The sequence below is a fragment of the Dama dama genome, chromosome 18 (genome assembly GCF_033118175.1).
Source record: "Dama dama isolate Ldn47 chromosome 18, ASM3311817v1, whole genome shotgun sequence".
NCBI classification, from domain to species: domain Eukaryota; kingdom Metazoa; phylum Chordata; class Mammalia; order Artiodactyla; family Cervidae; genus Dama; species Dama dama.
This window is the reverse complement of record NC_083698.1, coordinates 93,115,925-93,137,338: the sequence shown is the minus strand read 5'-3', so window position 1 is coordinate 93,137,338 and position 21,414 is coordinate 93,115,925. Positions and strand designations below refer to the sequence as shown.

The 21,414-nt window shown below is 40.3% G+C and overlaps 1 protein-coding gene across 4 annotated transcripts in view; it reads right to left on the bottom strand.

Annotated features, from left to right (window-relative positions):
* EXOC4 (exocyst complex component 4) overlaps positions 1 to 21,414 on the bottom strand; it is an 809,489-nt gene that overhangs the window by 108,713 nt on the left and 679,362 nt on the right. For all 4 annotated transcript variants that reach the window (XM_061165832.1, XM_061165834.1, XM_061165833.1 and 1 more), the window contains one exon: positions 14,809 to 14,987. In XM_061165832.1, coding sequence (XP_061021815.1) covers positions 14,809 to 14,987 — 179 coding nt within the window. The remainder of the gene's footprint in view (positions 1 to 14,808; positions 14,988 to 21,414) is intronic.

Genomic DNA, 21,414 nt, shown 5'->3' with positions numbered 1-21,414 from the left:
GCTAAGATCCCACATGCTACATGGCATGGACAAAATAAGTAAAGTACATCCAATGCCATTCATTAGACGCATTTAGGGAGGCCTGGCACTCATCTTACTGCTGTGATTTGGGGAGACAGCTAAAGAACAGCATTAACCACGAGGGGAAACAGAAGTGCCCTGGTTTCGTGTTCTGAGGCACACTAGGAACAGGCGATGATGTTGTTAACTGAGAAGAGTCAGGTTTGGCCTAACGTCATCGTCTCACTTTGACCTTGGGCCAACGGTCAAACTTCTGTTTCATGTTCATGCTTTGTAAACGGAGAGAATAAAGGCTGTTAACTCCAGCTTGAGGCAGGGATAAAGGATTAAGAATTAATGATTATAAGGGTCCTTGAAAGAGTCTGAAATGCAATCTACATGTTGAGTGCCATTACTGTCCTTGTGGCGTCCTCTGGGACTGTCGCAGACACACACACGTGCACATACCGCCCCTTTGCTACCCTCTCCTGGGGGACCGGCAGACTGCAAAGGGCCTTTGTGCACTACGGATTAATAAGCAAGCTGTCTGAAAAGGCAGATCCAGTTTACATTTAGAACATTTTTCTAAATCCAATCCTACAAGTGAGGGAGATTTCTTCCATTCAATCCAAGCTGACCCTTTATCCTCTTTCCCTTTCCCCATCAGGATTTGTCTTTCCTGGTCCCCTGCATTTGTCATAATCCCACGCTGAGTTTCAAGGGTTAGGAAATGAAAAGACATACTCTTTTTCTAGCGAGGAGTTCAGGAAGTCATGGCTTCATGTTGGTTAGGGACCTTATCTCACATTCTAAAGCACTCAGTGATCTGAGGGCTTTTCCAGATAAGAGCTCAGGTTTAATAGCATCATCAGAGCCTTCAGGTACAATCTTTCACTTGCTTCTCATTCACTTGAAGGGTTTTTCCATTTCCCTGTTTGGCAGCCAAATCAGTCCCCTCTGATTTCTCATTCAAGTCCTGCTGCCTGGGTAGCCACTGCTCCTCACTTCCACACAAGGTGTCAAGCTGGGGAATCTCACATTTCCATGCTCTCCTCAGCCTGGTTCTATTTCAGCATGCCATTTTAAAGCCCTTTCTTGTTTTCCACTTTCTTTTGCCTTCTCGTTTCCCCATAGATTTTCATTCCTATTTCTCTTTATGGATTCCATTTCAGAGTTCTGTTGGAAGATTCAATCATTCAGCTGGAAGCTCCCAGCCACCACACTTTTGTTTTTTTCATTTATTTTTATTAGTTGGAGGCTAATTACTTTACAATATTGTAGTGGTTTTTGCCATACATTGACATGAATCAGCCATGGATTTACATGTGTTCCCCATCCCGATCCCCCCTCCCACCTCCCTCCCCATCCCATCCCTTTGGGTCTTCCCAGTGCACCAGCCCTGAGCACTTGTCTCTTGCATCCAACCTGGGCTGGCGATCCATTTCACACTGATAATATACATGTTTCAATGCTATTCTCTCAGACCATCCCACCCTCACCTTCTCCCACAGAGTCCAAAAGTCTGTTCTATACATCTGTGTCTCTTTTTCTGTCCTGCATATAAGGTTATCGTTACCATCTTTTTAAATTCTATATATATGCATTAGTATACTGTATTGGTGTTTATCTTTCTGGCTTACTTCACTCTGTATAATGGGCTCCAGTTTCATCCATTTCATTAGAACTGATTCAAATGTGTTCTTTTTAATGCCAGCCACCACACTTAAGCCATCCATGATATTACCGGATTTTCATCAAATATTTCCCTGTTGGATACAAATTTTGGCCTTTTCAAAGAAACAGCCATGTAATGATGAGTAGATACTCAGAACTCCAAAATTATTTGGAACACCCACAGCACTAGCCCTCTGCAGCTTCACAACAATCGATAAGCACCTCCTTGCCGAGGGAGGTAGGAGGCTGTTTTCCAATCAGTACTCAGCCAGGGACTGCGGACTCTACAGATGACCAGTTAATTGACAGGAGGGAACTGTGGTTGATTCTGGCATGATTTCCAATAGCACTGGAACCCTCTCTTCATAGTTTTGAAGAAAGCAAAGGACAGAAGTTAACAGAGTTTTTAAAAGCACTCACAAGACTTGAGATAAAGAGAAGTCTGAAGGGGTAGGAAAAAGTGAAGACCCTGTACTTGGGGAGCAGGACAATGAGTGAGAGTCCCAGTGACAGGATCGACAGCGGTAGCCTGGATAGCCCAGGAAGCCCGTACTGAGTTCCCACGGTGTGTTACACACTAGGAACTCCAAGTTTATCTTCTCATGTAATGGTTACACCAACCCAATGAGGATCCAAAATCATATCTATTTTACAAGTAAGGAGGCCGATTTAGTTCAGAAAGGCTAAATAATTTCCCTTTGGTGATACAATAACTTGCCTCCTTGTCCCCAGGTGCGCTTGACTTCAAAGTCAAGTATATACTATATATATATATATATATGCGTGTTAGACTAAAGGAGAGAGTCTGTGAAGTAAAAAAGAGAGGTTTAGAGGGAAGCAAACAACCGCTATCTAGGAGCCATGTGAGGGTATTCAATGAAAAGAAAGGGGAAAATGAGCAGACACATTTAAAAGGGGGACTTAACTCCTGCGTATCAGTACTTAAGATGCACTAAGAAGACAGGAGCATAGGAACCCCATGGGTCAGCCTGAAGCCTGGATGATAATCAGTAGTAACAGTGCAGCAGGAGTTGGGAGGGTCCACATGTTTTTCCTCATAAAGTGAAAGAATTACCAGCATCTCCACTGTTTGTAACAACATGGTCTCAGAAAACTCCTAACATCATGTGAACACCCTGGACACAGGGACTTTGCACACAATTCTTTCTTCATTGAAATAAATTTCAGTCAACTTTTAAGGAACAATAGAGTACAGTTAAGACTGGAAATGAACAAAGCTGAATCATCATAACATTACTGTTTAGCGTTTCTATTCCTGCAAAATATATGATTGGTTTAGAAACTGGTAAAACATATACCAAGTATCTTGGGCATGTCCCAAGTATATAGGGAGTATATTTGGACAGTTCCAAATATTTCAAGGCTCACACAAAAGTAGAAGCTGCATCAGTTGATAATAGATAAGATCAAAACAAATTCTGAATTGGGCAGAAGGCGACAAACTCCTAAACAAGGTATACTTCCAGTGTTAATGCAGTTTTCCCAGTAAACAGTATACTCATGAAGACAGCCAATGACAATGAATTTGGAAGTTGTCACCAAAAGAGGAAGAGGAATGATGAAACCACAGAATGAGAGCTGGTTGAAGAAAATGACAGCTAATGAGACCAAAAAATGATTATGGCAGAGAAAGCCCAACCTCGAAAAGACGATTTGAGAAACTAAATGTGTAGAGTTAGGCTAAGCAACTGCTGAGGAGGAGCTGGTCTGATAACAGTCTACAAATATTTGAAAGTTGTAAATACTGGAGCAGGAGAGAAATTACCATGCACGGAGTTTTAATTAAAAATAATCAGATGAAATCATGACAGGAAAACTCTGGCTTAATGGTTTGACAAAAGCAAAGCTGAAACAGGACAATGTCCCACGAGATCTTGGCTAGGGACATTTTTATTCTCATTTGTGTCAAGGCAGAAAAACAAACAGCAAGGGGAGGGGGAGCCTGGATTTTATCTTTTGTTTGCCATTAAGGCAGAAAAAGCCCATGATAGCGAGCTCTATTCATATTCAATTCCTATTTCATCTCCTAGAAAATATTAAATCATAGCAGTGCACAAAGATCTCCTGGTTTGCCACAAAACCATGTGTTTGAGGGATGGGGGTGTACAGACACCTGGACCTTGTCCATCTGCGTTTTCAATGATATAATTCATTTGTGGGCACTTCCACATTCATTCAATTGGTTTGGCGATCACAGCCTTTTGTGTTAAGAGAGACACTGATTCCTGTGCCCTTCTCATTTGACTGATTTGAAGAGGGAAGAGGAAGATTTCTATCCTTAATCAGGTGTGGGGAAACAGCTGGGCTAACTAGGGACTGCTGAGCAGAAGTGGGCGGCCGTCCTGTCTCTGTACGACACTCAGCCTGGTGTTTTTGTCTGTAAAAACGGAACCTGTGCTAACCCCAAACTTTTGAGACTAGACCTGGCAAAATAACTATAAAGTGTTTCCCAAATAGAAGAGCTACTCAAATTAAAGAAGAAATTTTGGAGGAACTTCGGATCAAAAATCAGTGGCTCTCCACTTTGGCTATTTGTTGAAATTGCCTAAGTGTATTTGAGTGTGTCAGTTCAGTTCAATTCAGTCACTCACATGTCCGACTCTTCGCGACCCCATGGACTGCAGCACTCCAGGCCTCCCTGTCCATCACCAACTTCCAGTCTACTCAAACTCATGTCCATCGAGTCAGTGATGCCATCCAACCATCTCATCCTCTGTCGTCCCCTTCTCCTCCTGCCTTCAATCTTTCCCAGCATCAGGGTCTCTTCAAATGAGTCAGCTCTTCACATCAGGTGGCCAAAGTATTGGAGTTTCGACTTCAACACCAGTCCTGCCAATGAATACCCGGGACTGATCTCCTTTAGGATGGACTGGTTGGATCTCTTGCAGTCCAAGGGACTCTATCTAGAGTTTTCTCTAACACCACAGTTCAAAAGCATAAATGCTTCAGTGCTCAGTCGTGTCCAAATCTTTGTGACCCCATGGACTGTAGCCCATGGACTGGCTATGGGATTCTCCAGGCAAGCATACTGGAGTGGGTTGCCATTTCCTTCTCCAGGGGATCTTTCCAACCCAGGGATTGAACCTGGGTCTCCTGCAATGCAGGCAGATTGTTTTACCATCTGAGCCACCAGGGAAGCCAAAATTGCCTGAGATGATGGTTAAAAGCTTTGTACTCTGAGCACATCCCCCAGAGAATGTGACTGGAAACTCTACAAGTCATCCTAATACAAGTCAAGGTTGAGAACCAATCCTTTACAACAGTGGTTTTCAACCCCTGATTTGAATGATTTAAGGATCCCCAGGTGACATTTTGGCACAAATTAAGTGAAAATCTGGAGTGGGGCCCAGCATCAGTATTTTTTGGGGGGAAGAGGCGATGTTGCATTTTGACCATCTTTTAAATTTAATTTTTAATTGGAGGCTAATTGCTTTACACTGTTGTGTTGATGAGTATTTTTTAAAACTCCCCAACTGATTACAATTGACATGCAGCTAACTTTGAGAACTGCTACTCTAAAAGGACATTTTTCAGGAAATAACTTTCACTTACAAATGAGTTTTGAGTCAACAATGCATATTAGAAGGACCTAATGTAAGTGAGCTAAAATAAAACTATTTTTGGTGAAGAAAAATTCAGAGAGCACTTTAATCTCAGCACGGTCTTGTCTGAAATTAACATGATTGTACACATTTACTACAGATTGTTTAGCACACATGGCAACTAAGAAGTAGCTACAGACCCTAACTGAGTGGCTCAGAGGAGGAAGAAACATCTTCTGTATAAAGGCTTTCAGACCCACAAGATCATAATCTATCAACTGCATAACTGTTTAAGGTAGACAACTATTTTTTTAAGCAAGCTATTCAACTTGTCCAAACATTGGGCTTATAATAGATGCATTCATCATTTTAAAAAAAAATAGTCACTAGAAAGATAGACAAAAGCAATTTGTGGTGGGAAAGTGGAAAGTCAATCTAGAATTCAGAAGGAGCAGTCTAGAGGGGACTATATGAATTGGAGGCATAAAAATCAATCCCAGAACATCACCAGCGATAAGTCACACTGATAGAAGTTTTCCATGATAGATGTGATGAGAATGGTTTTATCTTTGTGCTTTTCCTTCCCAAACCTACAAGCCCAATGTAATCATGAAAAGAGATTAGACAAATCCGTATTGAAGGACATTCTGCAAAAAATCTGACCAGTATTCCTCTAAGCTGTCAAGATCATCGAAAACAAGGAAAGACTAGGAAACTGTCACAGTCTAAAGAGATTATGATTATATGTATTATGATACCCTAGATGAGATCCTGGAACAGAAAAAGGACTTTAGATAAAAACTAAGGAAATATGAATATAGACCTTAATTATTGATAAGGGATCAAAATTGGTTTATCAGTTGTGACAAATTTAAGATGTTAACAGGGAAAACTGGGTATGAGATACACATGGGAAATTTGTACTATCTTTGCAAGTATACTCTAAATATAAAAGTATTCTAAATTAAAATTTCTCTTAAAAATAAATCTCTAGAGTCCCACAATGGATATATCATCATTCATCAGTGAACTGAAGTGTGGAATCACTGGACTGGCCAAAAAGTTCCTTTGGGATTTTCTATAGCACCTTATGGAAAAATTCTAATGAACTTTTTGGCCAACACAATACATTAGTAGCTGAAATCTTTTGAGAATCATGAGGGAAGTATAATGATTGGAGAGCAGTCAGGTTTGAAACAAGCAAAAAGGAAGCCATCGTCATTTCATATTGGTTGGCCTGAACATTTCTAAAGATAATCAAATCAAACAAGAAAATAACCAAATTGCAATAGCAGTCATCTGACAGTGTGCAGATCTGCCAATATTATGAAATTGCACTCCTGCAACAGGGAAATTTATGTCCTGTCTTGTCCCTGACTATGTTGGGAGAAATAAAAAGACTCTGAACAAATTATACAAATAGAGCAGTAAAGTCCTGTAAGATGCTCTGGCATGAGAGAATTCTATCAATAAAGAAGTCTAGGGAACACTGCCCTGTTGTAATTAGTCCATTAACATACTTTTTAAAGAATTTTTTGGACCATTTAAAAAAGTCTTTATTGAATTGGTTACAATATTGCTTCTATATTATGCTTTGGGTTTTTGGCCATGGAGTATGTACGATCTTAGCTCGTTGACCAGGGACTGAAGTTTGTATTCTCTGCACTGGAAGGTGACGTCTTAACTACTGGACCCCCAGGGAAGTCCCTCGTTAACATACTAAGATTTGAACAGTTTTACTGTATGCAGGAACTATATTTAATGTTCTTTAATGCTTCTCAAGTGTATTTGATCACTAAACTGTCTTGCCTTTAGCATCAATAGAAAAGTTCTAGAAAACGCTAGGCCTAAAACATACTTCTCTGTCAGGAGATTTGGAGACTGGACAACTGAAGTATTTATCCATGTCTTGATAAAACAAAGAGGACATTTCAAGTAAATTTCTGAAAGCCAGCTGTATGGACTGGCATTATTTTAGATCTTCACCAACAGTGACCTAAGTGATGAGCTGTAACACTATCCAACAGAACTTTCTGTGATGATGGAAAGGTTCTATAACTGCCATGTTCAATACAGTAGTCACTGAATATCTGAAATGTGGCTAGTATATCTAAGCAAATGAAGTCTATATTTTAGTTAATCCTAATTAATTTCAATATAAATAACTACACAAGATTAGTGGCTGCTGTATAGGGCAGTACAGTAGCTAGAATATATTCTGCAACATGCTATTTCAAATCTTAAAAGATGATGCTATTAAAGTGTTGCACTCAATATGCCAGCAAATTTAGAAAACTCAGCAGTGGCCACGGGACTGGAAAAGGTCAGTGTTCATTCCAATCCCAAAGAAAGGCAATTCCAAAGAATGTTTAAACTACTGCAAAATTGTAGTCATCTCACACACTGGCAAAGTAATGCTCAAAATTGTCCAAGCTAGGCTTCAGCAGTACATGAACCAAGAACTTCCAGATGTTCAAGCTAGATTTAGAAAAAGGCAGAGGAACCAGAGATCAAATTGCCAACATCCGCTGGAACATCTACTTCTGCTTTATTGACTATGCTAAAGCCTTTGACTGTGTGGACCACAACAAACTGTGGAAAATTCTTAAAGAGATGATGGTACCATCTTACCTGCCTCCTGAGAAATCTGTATGCAGGTCAGGAAGCAATAGTTAGAATTGGACATGGAATAATGGACTGGTTCCAAATTGGGAAAGGAGTACATCAAGGCTGCATATTGTCACCTTGCTTATTTAACATATGCAGAGTACATCATGCAAAATGCTGGGCTGGATGAAGCACAAGCTGGAATCAAGATTTCTGAGAGAAATATCAATAACCTCAGATATGCAGATGACACCACCGTTATGGCAGAAAGCAAAGAGGAACTAAAGAGCCTCTTGATGAAAGTGAAAGAGGAAAGCGAAAAAGCCGACTTAAAACTCAACATTCAAAAAACTAAGATCAAGGCATCTGGTCTCATCACTTCATGGCAAATAGATGGGGAAACAATGGAAACAGTGACAGGCTTTATTTTCTTGGGATCCAAAGTCAATGCAGATGGTGACTGCAGCCATGAAATTAAAAGACGCTTGCTCCTTGGATGAAAAGCTATGACCAACCTAGACAGCATATTAAAAAGCAGAGACATTACTTTGCCAAAAAAGGTCTGTCTAGTCAAAGCTATGGTTTTTCCAGTAGTCAAGCGTGGATGTGAGAGATGGACTATAAAGAAAGCTGAGTGCTGAAGAATTGATGCTTTTGAACTGTGGTGTTGGAGAAGACTCTTGAGAGTCCCTCGGATGACAAGGAGATCCAACCAGTCCATCCTAAAGGAAATCAGTCCTTTATATTCATTGGAAGGATTGATACTGAAGCTGAAACTCCAATACTTTGGCCACCTGATTTGAAGAACCAACTCATTGGAAAAGACCCTGATGCTGGGAAAGATTGAAGACAGGAGGAGAATGGGACGACAGAGGATGAGATGGTTGGATGGCATCACCTACTTGGTGGACATGAGTTTGAGCAAACTCTGGAAGTTGGTGATGGACAGGGAAGCCTGGTGTGCTGTAGCCCATTAGGTCACAAAGAATCGGACATGATTGAGCAACTGAACTGAACTGAACATAATAAAAAGACAGGTAGAGTTTCTAACTAGAAAATACTTGTAAAACAATTAAAAAGAGGGAGAAAAACTATTTCACTATAACTAAGATAAAATTCAGAAAGGGGTATGTGCGATACCAAACATATTTAAAGCACAGAAAGTCAGGTTACATAAAAGACAATGATGATTAGAAATGATGACAAGTTAATGGTAGGCATTTAAGTGCTTTCATAAAAGAAAAAAAAAAAAGATGACCTTTCTGGTGGTTTAGGAGGAATATGATATGAAGTGCTACCACTTCTAGTTCTTAACCTCAGTAATGGTCAAGACAATGATGTGGCAGAAAGTTAAACTGGCAATTTGAGGACTTGTTTCCATTGGAGTTCAGGTAGAGACATGCAGAGTGATCATTCTGAAACCTTAATTTCCTTATGTGCAAAACATCTGAGTTAGACCAGATGATTTCTAGGATCCCTAGTAATAGTTCCATTCTAAGAAAGAAGTATAATTGGCACCCTTCTGTGTCACTGTGGCAATATTCACAATAACCAAGAGATGGATGAAATATAAATTCCCCCTGAGAGATGCCTGGATAAAGAAAATGCAGTATATCCATACAACAGAATATTATTCAGCCATTAAAAGAAAAAAAGGAAATTCAGTCATATGCTATCATATGGATACACTTTGAGGACACTGTGAAATGAGCCAGTTACAAAAATACAAACACTGTATAATTCCACTTATATTGTTGTTGTTTAGTCACTAAGTCATGTCACACTCTTTTGCAACTCCATGGGCTGTAGCCCGCCAGGCTTCTCTGTCCATGGGATTTCCCAGGCAAGAATACTAACAGTGGAGTGGGTTGCCATTTCCTTCTCCAGGGGATCTTCCCGACCCAGGGGTTGAACATTTGTCTCTTGCATTGACAGGCAGATTCTTTGCCACTGAGCTACCAGGGAAGCCCCCCCCCCCAACTTATATGGGGGCATCTAAAGTAGTCAACCTTGGGCTTTCCTGGTGGTCTAGCAGTTAAGACTCTGGGCTTCCACTGCAGGGGGTGTGGGTTTGATCCCTGGATGGTGAACTAAGATCCTGCATGTCACACGGTGTTAAAAAAAAAAAAAGTTCAGTTAAAAAAAAATATATATATAAAATAGTCAAACTCATAGAAACAAAAAGTAGATAGTGGTTACACCGGGGGTTGGGGGAGAGGGGGAAATAGAGTGTTGTTGAGGGGTACAGTTTCAGTTATGTGAGATGGAAGAGTTTCAGAGACCTGATGCATAGTAATAAACACATAATGAACACAACTCTACTGAACTATACACTTAAACACGGTTAAGATGGTGTGTTTGATGTTACATATTTCTTAACACAATTGAAAAAAACAGTATATAAATAACTGCATAGCTAGTAATGTAATTCATGAACCAATTATAGGAAACAAAGTTACGAGATTTATTTGACCCTGTGGTTTCCCAAAAAGAAGAAAAGATTATGGTATGACTTTTTATTATCCATGTATGTGAGCACAATAAGAACCACAGTAATGGGAGTTGAGGGAGCCAGAGGGAGATAAACCTGGGGTCAAAGGAACTTGCAATGTCAGCCGAATTCAGAAAGGCTAACAGTCAAACCACCATCTGAGAGACTGATCTGGGCTCCTAATGCTGCCAGGAGCCTGAGCCCAGCTTGGTGGTTCTGGACTGAGAGACTGGGAGCCTCAGGCCAGAAGTCTTTAACATCCAGGGATGGGCAGGTAGAGGCCAGGGAAATGTTTTCAGGCATATTATTTTATAGAAAAAATACTCAACATTTAATTTCTGAGGCATAGGACAGAAGAAAGAGGTTTAGACTGAAGCAAAGGGAGGTTAATAAAAACTAGATGACCTCCTCAATGGTAAGGTTACTTAAAGAGCAGAATATATAATCAAGGAAGTTGTAGATTCTCTAATCCTGGAGATTTTTATAGAATCCAACAAAGAAAGACGGGACCCCTGAGGAAGCAAGGCAGTGAAAATAAGCCCTGGAGCCCCCTTCAAGTTCTCTGTACTCTATTTTTAAAAGCAACACCTCCTTAAAACACAGGGATAAAATACAAAAGAAAATCATTAGTGTTCCAATTGAATGCACTTTAACAATTTCTATGTAGGTCACATTTTGCTGAGAATTTTCTTAAAGTTAATTTCAGAGTTTTTATTTAGTATTCTTACAAACAGCAGCTATTACAGAGGACAGATAGTCTGTGCCTTTACTACAAAGTTGAAACTCTGATCAATGAGGGGAGATACCTATAAATTTAAATCCTGAATGTCCAACACTAAATATGGTCCTGCTCAACTTCCTTGCACTGAAAGCATATTTGTTAAGAACAGATCCTGAACAGAGAGATTCTAGAAGTGGGAGTGGGAGACTGAGCCATGGGTAGGGGGATAGAGAGTTAGAAACCAAGGCGTATACAAGGAGAAACTGAGAGACCCATGAGCCGAGGCCAAGTTAGGTCAATCCAAGTCTTCTCTAGGACGGCTTCAGGAGCTCTTAGTAAAAATGGTCTTTTTGTCTGGGATCAAATAATCCTAGGGCTGCTGGTGGCCAAGAATGTTACCATATGAAAAGGTCTTCCCTGAGATGAAATAAAGGGAATACAGCAAAAATAGAGAAAGGGGGAGAAGCAGGGCAGGCGCGTAAACAGGTCTGTTATGTACTGTTATCTGGTGAACCTCTGCATTCAGCCACATCTGAAGTCTTTGATTTACCGGTTTTATAAATCAAAGAATATTTTTTGTCCTTTAATTGGGCTGTGACTGTCACCGGGCTTCCCAGGTGGCTCAGCAGGAGAGAATCCGCCTGCAATGCAGAAGATGCAGGAAACATGGGTTTGATCCCTGGGTCGGGAAGATGCCCTGGAGGAGGGCATGGCAACCTACTCCAGTCTTCTTGCCTGGGAAATCCCATGGACAGAGGATCCTGGTGGGCTGAGGTCCATGGGGTCACAAAAAGTTGGATGACTGAAGTAACTGAGCACTCAACAGAAAGGATTTTAAGTAGAGTAAGTTTAAGGAAGACTGAGCAGGAGAATACTGGGAGACATGGAGCAGGAACAAGGACTGTGGAAGGATGAAAAAAGAGCAGTGTCTCTGGTGCAGTTAGTATCTACATGAGGTAAGGAGACTCTCCTAAGTGTAAAGAAGACAGAAGGGTGTGGGTGCAAACACTAAAAGAGATGGAAAAACTATCTTTGAAAAAAGGGTCAACTCTTATTTCCTGGGCACATGGCCAGCCATGCTCTGCCATTCTCCTTTACTTGAAATATTTCATAAAGACATGAAATATTTCAAGTGGAGGAGAATCCTATTGTAATATCTAAAGAGATTTTTGTTTTTACTATGAAAATAATTTTCTGCAAACTTTCTCCATGTACCTTAATTATAATAAGGCACGGTATTACCATCCAAAATAGTTAAACAGATGTGGACAAAAAATAAACTTTTACACTTCTTTTCTTGACTTTTCCCCACCCTGAGTCTCTGGGAGTGCTAGATAAAAAGGCTGGCATTTTCTTCATGCTATCAAGTCTCCAGACTTGGCAATACTTTTGTTGAGGCAATCATGTGGTTCACTTTTCAAAAGCGTATAAAGAGCTGTCCCTGATTCCCTTTCTAAAGTCACACTGACATGGAACAATCAAAGTAACCCATTATCAGAGAATCCCTTGCTTTGTTCAAATTATAAACAGCAATGGGCATCTCTGCTGGGAATTCGAAGACTAGACGAGTGTGGGTGAGCAAGGCATGTTGCTAAAAGAATAAACCAGGTTTGCTCGATGCTTTGTTTTAACAAAGACAACATAACTAGTGATTACAGTTCACTTGGGTTTTGCGCTGATCGTCAAAATGCTGACAGTCATTTAAATCACTCACTGGGTGGAATAATCACCCTGAAAGGGACTGAGAGGGTGCACTTATATTATAAAATGGAATTGAGCATATGAGAGGCATTAACGGGCGTGGTACGAGAGATCTTTGTCAGAAAAACAGAGATGATAGAAGGCATGAATTAGACATCAACTGTACTGGGGACTCTTAGTGACATGAACACAACAGCAGGATGGTGCAATTACAGAGTTGAGCATAACTATGAGAGCATGTCTTTCTCTTCTGAGAACAGCTGAAGCCAGGTTAGCCTGTGTGAATCACTTGGTGGCTTGCTGTAGAGGTTATGTGTCCTATTTTGCCTTGTGGAACCCTTTTAGAATAGAAATCTGGACTGCTGTGCCGCCAAAGTAAGAGATTGCACTATTAATTATTAGACTTGGATGATCCACCAAACGAGAGGACTCCTTCCAGTCATCACTAACACACCTGCCCAAGCAGCCCTACATTTCAAGAGTCAAAGGAAACTGGGACAGGAAGCATCTGGTTCCTTTTCAGAGCAGTTTATTTGGCAAGGAGCAAAAGGGGAAGTCAGCTCCTCCCTGATTTTTTTTGTTGTTGGTGGTGGAGTGGGGTGAGTCTGGGAGATAAAATAGCTAATTTCAACTACTACTTGTGACAGGTTCCTTGATCTGAAGAGATCACAAAGTTGAAAGCCACCCAAGGGTATCTACTCAGGCAGAGTCTGCTCAGACCCGATACTGCACCCAAGCTAACCATAGTAGATGAATATACTTCTAAGAGTAAACATGTACAATTTTATTATCAGCTAAAAGCAATGTTTTAAATAGTAAAAGTATAAAAATAAAAGTATTATCAAAGAGTAGTATTTCAATGAGATTTCTAAAGCAGAATACCTAACATCAAAAGCCCCCTCCTTCCATCCTTCTTTCTCACCCACTGTTGACCCCCAGGACAGCTACACAACCTGCGGGAGATCGTAAGTAGTGAGCATTCAAAAGTCTCCTAGACTCTGCCCATGAGACTCATGTTTCAGGAAATAATTTACTCTAGTTTATTTCATCCACATCTTCTCCCTCTTGGGTCTTGAAATCATGGTTCATCAAGTAATAATAACTTTTCAAGAGACAGTGATAAAAAATAACTTTCTTTGAAGTTCACAGTCCAAATAATATAAGCTTTTCCTTCTAATAATCTTCTAACAGTTCAGTCTAATATTAACTTCAGAGCTGATTTAGTTTCTTTCATGTTCTTGCTGTTATTTTGCTTTTTTCTATCCTGTTTTCTGTCCTTCCATTCATGCATTCAAATCTGCCATCTCCTTTATTCCTTCTGCATATCATTTTTTTCTTTGCCTTTATTTTAACTGTTTAACACTTAACTAACACTTTAAAAAAGTATTTATGCTATATTTAATGAATAAATTTTGTGTCCCAAAATTTTCAAATTATTTTGAAATAACTGATCATTGGTCCTTGATAGAAAAACAGGTTTCCTATTTTTACTTCAGACCATATCCCTTAATTCCCCTGAAATGTATAATGAGGTTATCTTTTAGTCATCTCTTACCTAGAATAATTGTTTTTCTCATTGTCTGTTTTCTAGCACCTTAACCATTTCTATTAATATAATTGTCTTTTTAGATACTTTTGATTTCTCTTCTATCAGTTGAAATGAAAACATCAACCAAATATACAACTTTGAGCTCTGAGACATAGTTTCTACCTTTAAGAAGTCATAAGGAGGACAAAGCATACTGCTTTCTGTTCTTGAGACATGGTGGTTCAATCTTGCATGATCCTGGGTTTCTAAGGTTTAATGTCAAGCTATGCTGACATGGACCTTTTTTGGCTTCCCACGCCCCAAAACACAGAAGTAAAGATTTCTTTGTTTCACAGAACCGCAAAGTACCCGAGGCTCAGCACAAGCAGAATCCCTGCACGGATCTTCTGACAACTTGGATATGCGCCCCTGTGGAGACGTGTAGACACTCTCTCATCTCAAATGAACGTACTCAGTCTAGTTTCTCAGCTGGCCCCACAAGATCCACCCCGCCAATACTCACTCTGGGACGTAGAAAGACTGGAGAAGGCTGCCTTTGCTCGGCCTGCTAACCATTCCAAGCTCTCGTGCATGTTGGCCAAGGCTTTGAGGTCGCTGACGTCACAGAGGATGTCTTGTGGAGGGATTAATTTATCACCCAGGTTTCCAATAAGAACTTCCGACTCCTTGCCAAATGCTGCCCTGCACAACAAATTAGAAACACACTTTACTTACAGCCTCGAAAAGACAGAGGTGGCAAGACTTTCTAACGCTTGTCTAGCAAAGATGGCTGTTATCATCACTATCTTACAGCATGCTATTTTTCCTAGGTTCTATTTTTATGAGAACATTATCATATACATATACTGGCATTATCATATGCATATATTTTCTCCTGTTATAAGAGAAAGAGTCATTGGAAGAATGAAGAAGAAGAACAAAGTGACCCCGATACTTGTACTCCAACCAGTGTGGGCCTGATTATACAGTGACAGTCCTTGAGGATGGCTTTGACACCTGCTCTTTTGTAGGCTTTCTTCTTGCCTCTTCTGCTATGGAAGTTGACTAATAGGTTAGGATGTTAGGTACATACAGTGTTTGAAGGTGATTATAATATATAAAACAGCCATATTAACTTGGCAGCTAGAAAATGTTTTAAGCTGTTCAAAAGCAAAGAGGGTCCAATCTCTTTAAGAAAGCAGATTATAGTTGAAATGGATGACAGGCCTCATTCATTGATTCATTTTGTGGTTGTTGCTCAGTTGCTCTGTCGTGTCCAACTCTTTGCAGCCCCATGGACTGCCTCGTGCCAAGATTCCCTGCCCTTCAACATCTCCCAGAGCTTGCTCAAACTTGTCTCCCTTGAGTCAGTGATGCCATCCAACCATCTCATCCTCTGTCATCCCCTTCTCCTCCTGCCTTCAATCTTTCCCAGCATCGGGGTGTTTCCCAATGAGTCGGCTCTTCGCAGCAGGTGGTCCAAGTAATGGAGTTTCAGCTTCAGCATCAGTCCTTCCAATGAATATTCAGGGTTGATTTCCTTTAGGATTGACTGATTTGATCTCCTTGCTGTCCAAGGGACTTTGAAGAGTCTTCTCCTTGTTCTAAAAAGGATTAGAGGCAAGGAAGCTATAAAACATCTATTTGGATAGAGAAACCAGTACAAATCAGTGAAGGATCCTTTAACTGGCTGGAAAATATAATCAAGTGCATTTCCCATACAGTCCAGTATCTTCAAAATGTTTCTGTGGTTTTCTTTTGTGGGGAGGGGATGGGTTGAAAAATCAAGTTATATGAGGTTAGAGAAGAATGACACTGGAAGTGACCCAGCCACTGTACAAAAGGAGGGATGGAGGCTCAGAAGGTTGAGTGTTTCACCTGCATGGTACATAAAAACTAATCCATATTTCTCTTTCTTTCAAAAACATGGCTGAAATGATACAAGATGACTGAAGATGCTATGGGGAAAAAAAACACAACATTTCTTTTTGGGAAAAGTACACACAGGTAAATAGAGATGGTGAGAAGAAGAACAGGTACCTGAAATTTTCTATAAGTCCCAAAGCTTTTGAAACTCACAATACCTTAAGTGAACAGAGCAAGAGCATTATTTAAGAACAAACCAAAGTCAGTTTCAAGCAAGCAGTGATTATTAGCAACTGACAATATGGTCAGAACAATGCTTAATTCACACATAGGCATGTAGTGCCCAGCAATAAAGGCGGGTGCTCAATGTTGAACGAAGTAACTGTTCTGAATTAAATGCTTATTAAATGTTTTTAAATGCTACCAAAGAGTGGCTCATGATAAGACTTCTTGTTTCAAAAGAGGGTAGCATTTTTTAAAAATTAATTAATTTGTAATTGAAGGGTAATTGCTTTATAGTATTGTGTTGGTTTCTGCCAAACATCAACATGAATCAGTCATAGGTGTACCTACATTCTCTCCCTAAAAGAGGGTAACATTTTTTTAAGGAAAAGTCACAGTTGATTGAGTTGGGTAAGCGGTGGCTACGGAGGCAATTAACACTGCCATGGACAGAGCATGGGAACTCTGGGTATGCACACAAACCAAACGTAAGGGTCTTGGTGGGACCCAAAAGTCTGAATTTCTCATAAGTTTCAGTCTCCTTCCCTGGGAGACACACTTTCTTTGAATAATCGGGGTTACAGCACAGGTTTCTAAGTCAGGCAAACCTGGGTCTGAGTCCTCGAACTGCCATTCATTTGCTCTGTGATGCTGCTTAACTGCCCTGAGCATAGTTAGCTAGGGCTAATGGTACCGACCTCAGATGAAATCATGGAAGAAGCTGATGAAATGATTTAAAGATATTCACTGGGAAATTTTCCATTATTACAAAGTAGAGCAAAGAATATATATAATCACCTCCCCCGTAGCCATTGCTCAGCTTCAATTACTAGCAACTCATGGTGATTCCTGGTGGCTCAGATGGTAAAGTATCTGCCAGCAATGCAGGAGACGCCAATTCAATTCCTGGGTTGGGAAGATCCCCTGGAGAAGGGAATGGCTACCCACTCTAGTATTCTTGCTTGGAGAATCCTGTGGACAGAGGAGCCTAGCGGGCTACAGTCCATAGGACTGCCAAGAGTTGGACACAACTGAGTGACTAACTCTCACTTTCACATGGTGAGTATTGTTTCATTTATTCAGATCTACTCTCCATCCCCCTTGGAATATTTTGAAGCAAATCATTCAGGTGATGTTAAATGCATAACACAGTGCATGGAATTGGATGAAAGCTAGTAAGTTGCAGTCATTATTATTCTTTAGTCTGTTGAGATGACGGGTTTATTTACTGTCAACCCAGGGTACGCTGTGATGAATAAATTGAAATAGATGGGTGATCAGAAGTAAATAAATGAGATAACTAGGGCTAGGTTTACAAATGGAACCCTGTAATATCATAGCAAACGTTGCCATGTCTGAGAGTTCAGACTTCTCAGAATCTTGAAGAGGTAAGTCACTGTGACAGAAACCACCAGCTGCCTACTAGATCTCCAGGCTGCCACACCTTCTCAGTCACAGGATCTTGACTGCTGCAGTAAGCAATGTACCCAATGTAAAGTCAAAATAAACCAAACGAAAACCCTGCTCACTTTCCCAGCCTCTCTTGTGGATGTGGCGGTCAATGGGATGTAAATTGGAATCAGGAAACGGACTGCTGAGAAAGTTCTTCCAAGCAGTCTTACTGGCAGGGACTTCTTTTGCCTCCCCCTTTCTGGAGTGCAGCCAGGATAAGTGAAGCCGCAGTAGCTCTTCTTCAAATACCAGGTGACCTTGAGTATGAAAATCACTCTGAGAATAACAGAGCCAAAGGCAGGAGGACACAGAGGCACCGATGACCTCATAGAACTGCCATGCAGACCCAGATGATACATTTCTGGGCTTCGTGTTATAATCGGAGAGAAAATGAAACCTTATTTGTCTAAGCCACTGCTATTGCAAGTTTCTGCTACTAGCAGTGAAATGTAATTTCAACTGACACAGTTATCTAATTAGCATAAGTGATGTCATCTGCAGAAAACTTTCCCTGAATTTAGATATCCCTATAATCGAGTTACTGGGGAAGGCAAAACAATATCTCCTCCATGATTTGAGCCCAGCAGACAGTCATAATATCTTTCCCTTGGCTGTTACTCAGTCAAGTTGTAAATATTTAGTTTTCTCAATCCGTCCTTATACATCAGCTCTCCCAGTCCCTTAATCATCTTTGATAGATATAACACACAAAAAATTGCCTCTGAGCTGGCTAGTTAAAAAGCAACAAGGGATGCAAACTGGCTTTGAAAAAATAGGCTTGGAGCCATTTTTATGCATGTAGGTGTAACCCTGGGTGGAAAGTGACAATCAAGACAAATGTATTTATGTAGCAGTCTAATCTGCTTATCTGGGGATCTCTGGGCTTAGGGCATGTCTGCTGTGCCTGCCAGCACTCACGCCTATCCCATTCCCCTTTGGCTCACAGATTTGCTTAACTCCCTTCTGACGGGAAAGCAACAGACGAAGAAGAATACTAACTGCCTCGTGTTGAATACATAGTAGACATCTCATTTGACAGGAATCCATAATCACCCCCTAACAACCTGGAGAGAGCACCACAACCATGACACGGAGAATAAATGATTGACAGCTAGAGCCATTTCACACGAAAAATCATACCTTCGAGGATTCGAGTGTGTCAAAGAGTTTGGTGGACGGTTTTCATGTGTTACAATAACCTTAAGGGGATGGCTCTAGCTGCTCAACTACAGATTTTTTCCTAAACCCTCTAATGTATTAAATGAATTATGGCATATCCACACTATGGAAAACTATGCAATCATAAGTAATTATTAATACATAGTAGAAAATACTTGGTACCAAGAAAAAAGCTTGATACTGTATACTTTTAGTCATAATATGCAATTGAGTCAAATAAACAGTGATAAAACTGTATGCACTGTATAAAAAAAGAAGAGAATTATGTATCTATATGAACTGAAATAAGATTGGATATGTATCTGTCAAAATGTTGCATGACTTGATTATGCTTTGTGCTTCTCTGTATTTTACATACTTGCTCCAAAGGACATATTTACTTTATAATTAAAAATGAAAAATTGAAAACCCTACAACAAGTGAGAAAAACCTTTCAAATGTATGCATCAAGCATTTTAGCCTGGAAAATTAGAGGACTTGGGTATTGCAGTTATTTGAGCCAAACCGGAGGCAAGTTTGGTTAATCTCAAGGCTGGTTTGGACTGTGGCTCCAGCAGCTTGCTCAACCTGCAATCAGTAGGGATCCTTTCCACACTGTAGGTGGGAATGTAATCTGGTCCAGCCACTGGTCCAAACTGTGGAGAACAGTTTGGAGGTTCCTTAAAAAAAAAAAATAGACGTATCATATGATCTAGTAATCCCACACCTGGGAACATACCCAGACAAAACTCTATTTGTGTATTCGAAAAGAAACACGCACCCCAATGTTCATAGCAGCAGTATTTACGATAGCCAAGACATGGCGACAGCCTAAGTGTCCACCAACAGTGGGATGGACGAAGACGTGGCATGTGTGTGCGCATATATATGTATATATATATATCTGAATCTTACACAGCCATAAAAAAGTAAAATAAAGCCATTCGCAGCAACATGGGTGTCTCTAGAGATTATCATACTGAGTAAGTCAGAAAGACAAACATCATAAAATATCACTTATAAAAGTAATACAAATGAACTTATTTACATAAAAGAGAGACTCACGGACATAGAAAATAAACTTACGGTTACCAAAAGGGAAAGGGGGGTGGGGATAAATCAGGAATGTGGGCTTAGCAGATACACACTACTGTATATAAAATTGATAAAGAAGGACCTACTGCATAGTATAGGGAACTGCATTCAGTATCTTGAAATAACCTATGATGGAAAAGAATCTAAGAATCATCTATATCTATACCTGAATCACTTTGCTGTACACTGAAACACTGCATATCAACTATACTTCAACTTTTAAAAAAATGTTAAAAAAAAAAAAAAAGATGGTGGTCAGCATCTACCTCGGAGGTCTCACTGTCAGGACGACTACCTGCCAGCATCCGGGTTAGCAGTGCTTCCTCTTTTTAGATCTGAATTTTTATTTAGCCTTCATCTTCTGCTTATTATGAAAGCACATTGTTTAGTGAAGATATTACATATGTTTTGTGTGAAAGGGGCAGCAGAGTAATCATTACCTAGAGAAAGTGAAGGAAGAAGAGTTCAGTTATGGCCCAAAGATTATCTGGCATACCCAGGAACAGACATCGGAACCCAACACTCATTGTTTCAGTCACTGAACTCTATCTGAGAAGTCACTTTTATCATCAGTAGGCCAACACACTCACACAGAAGCCTAAGAAACTGAAGGAAGAGTGTTAAACCTGTTAAGTTTTCTTTTACCACACAATTATAATCTTTAAAGAGCCTGAATCTGACAAGAATTCATTTAAGAGAATTTTGCCGAGAGTGTAAAACCTGTTTAACTTAATCTTACCACACAATCATAATCTTTCAAGAGGTCTAGCTGACAAAAATTCGTTTAAGAGAAGTTTGCCAAAGATGCTGCAAACTGTCTCCATTTAGTCATTAAGTAATTCTGTTTTTTTCCCTGAAATCTTAGGAAGGAAAAAAAAAAGGAAGAGTACACTCTCAGCAGACTAAATGGTGCTGAAAAGAAATAGTGCAAATAGTTTCAAAGTGATTTGCAGATCTAGGCTATAGTTGACCACATACCATATATGCTCAGACCCTCTCCACTCCCCAAGTCTTCTGTTAGTACCATTGCTTCCCTTTGCTGACTCTGTTGTAAGATAACTGCTCCCAGAAACAGGAAACACTGCCCAAAGCCCCCTGTGATCCAGAAGACAGCAAGAGGAAGACACAGCCAGGCTCAGATGGAAAAGCAGATCATCAGACTTCTTGTGTCCCAGAGGGGGCCGTGCTGTACCCACACTGAGGGTGGAACTGCTTTCCTGACCTGAAATGTTTCTAGCAGCACCATTACCAGGAGATTCACTCAAGCTCTTCTTTGTGATCACGATATCCTATTCAACAATGCTTCTGGCCAAGAAACTTCTTGGGTGAAAATGGC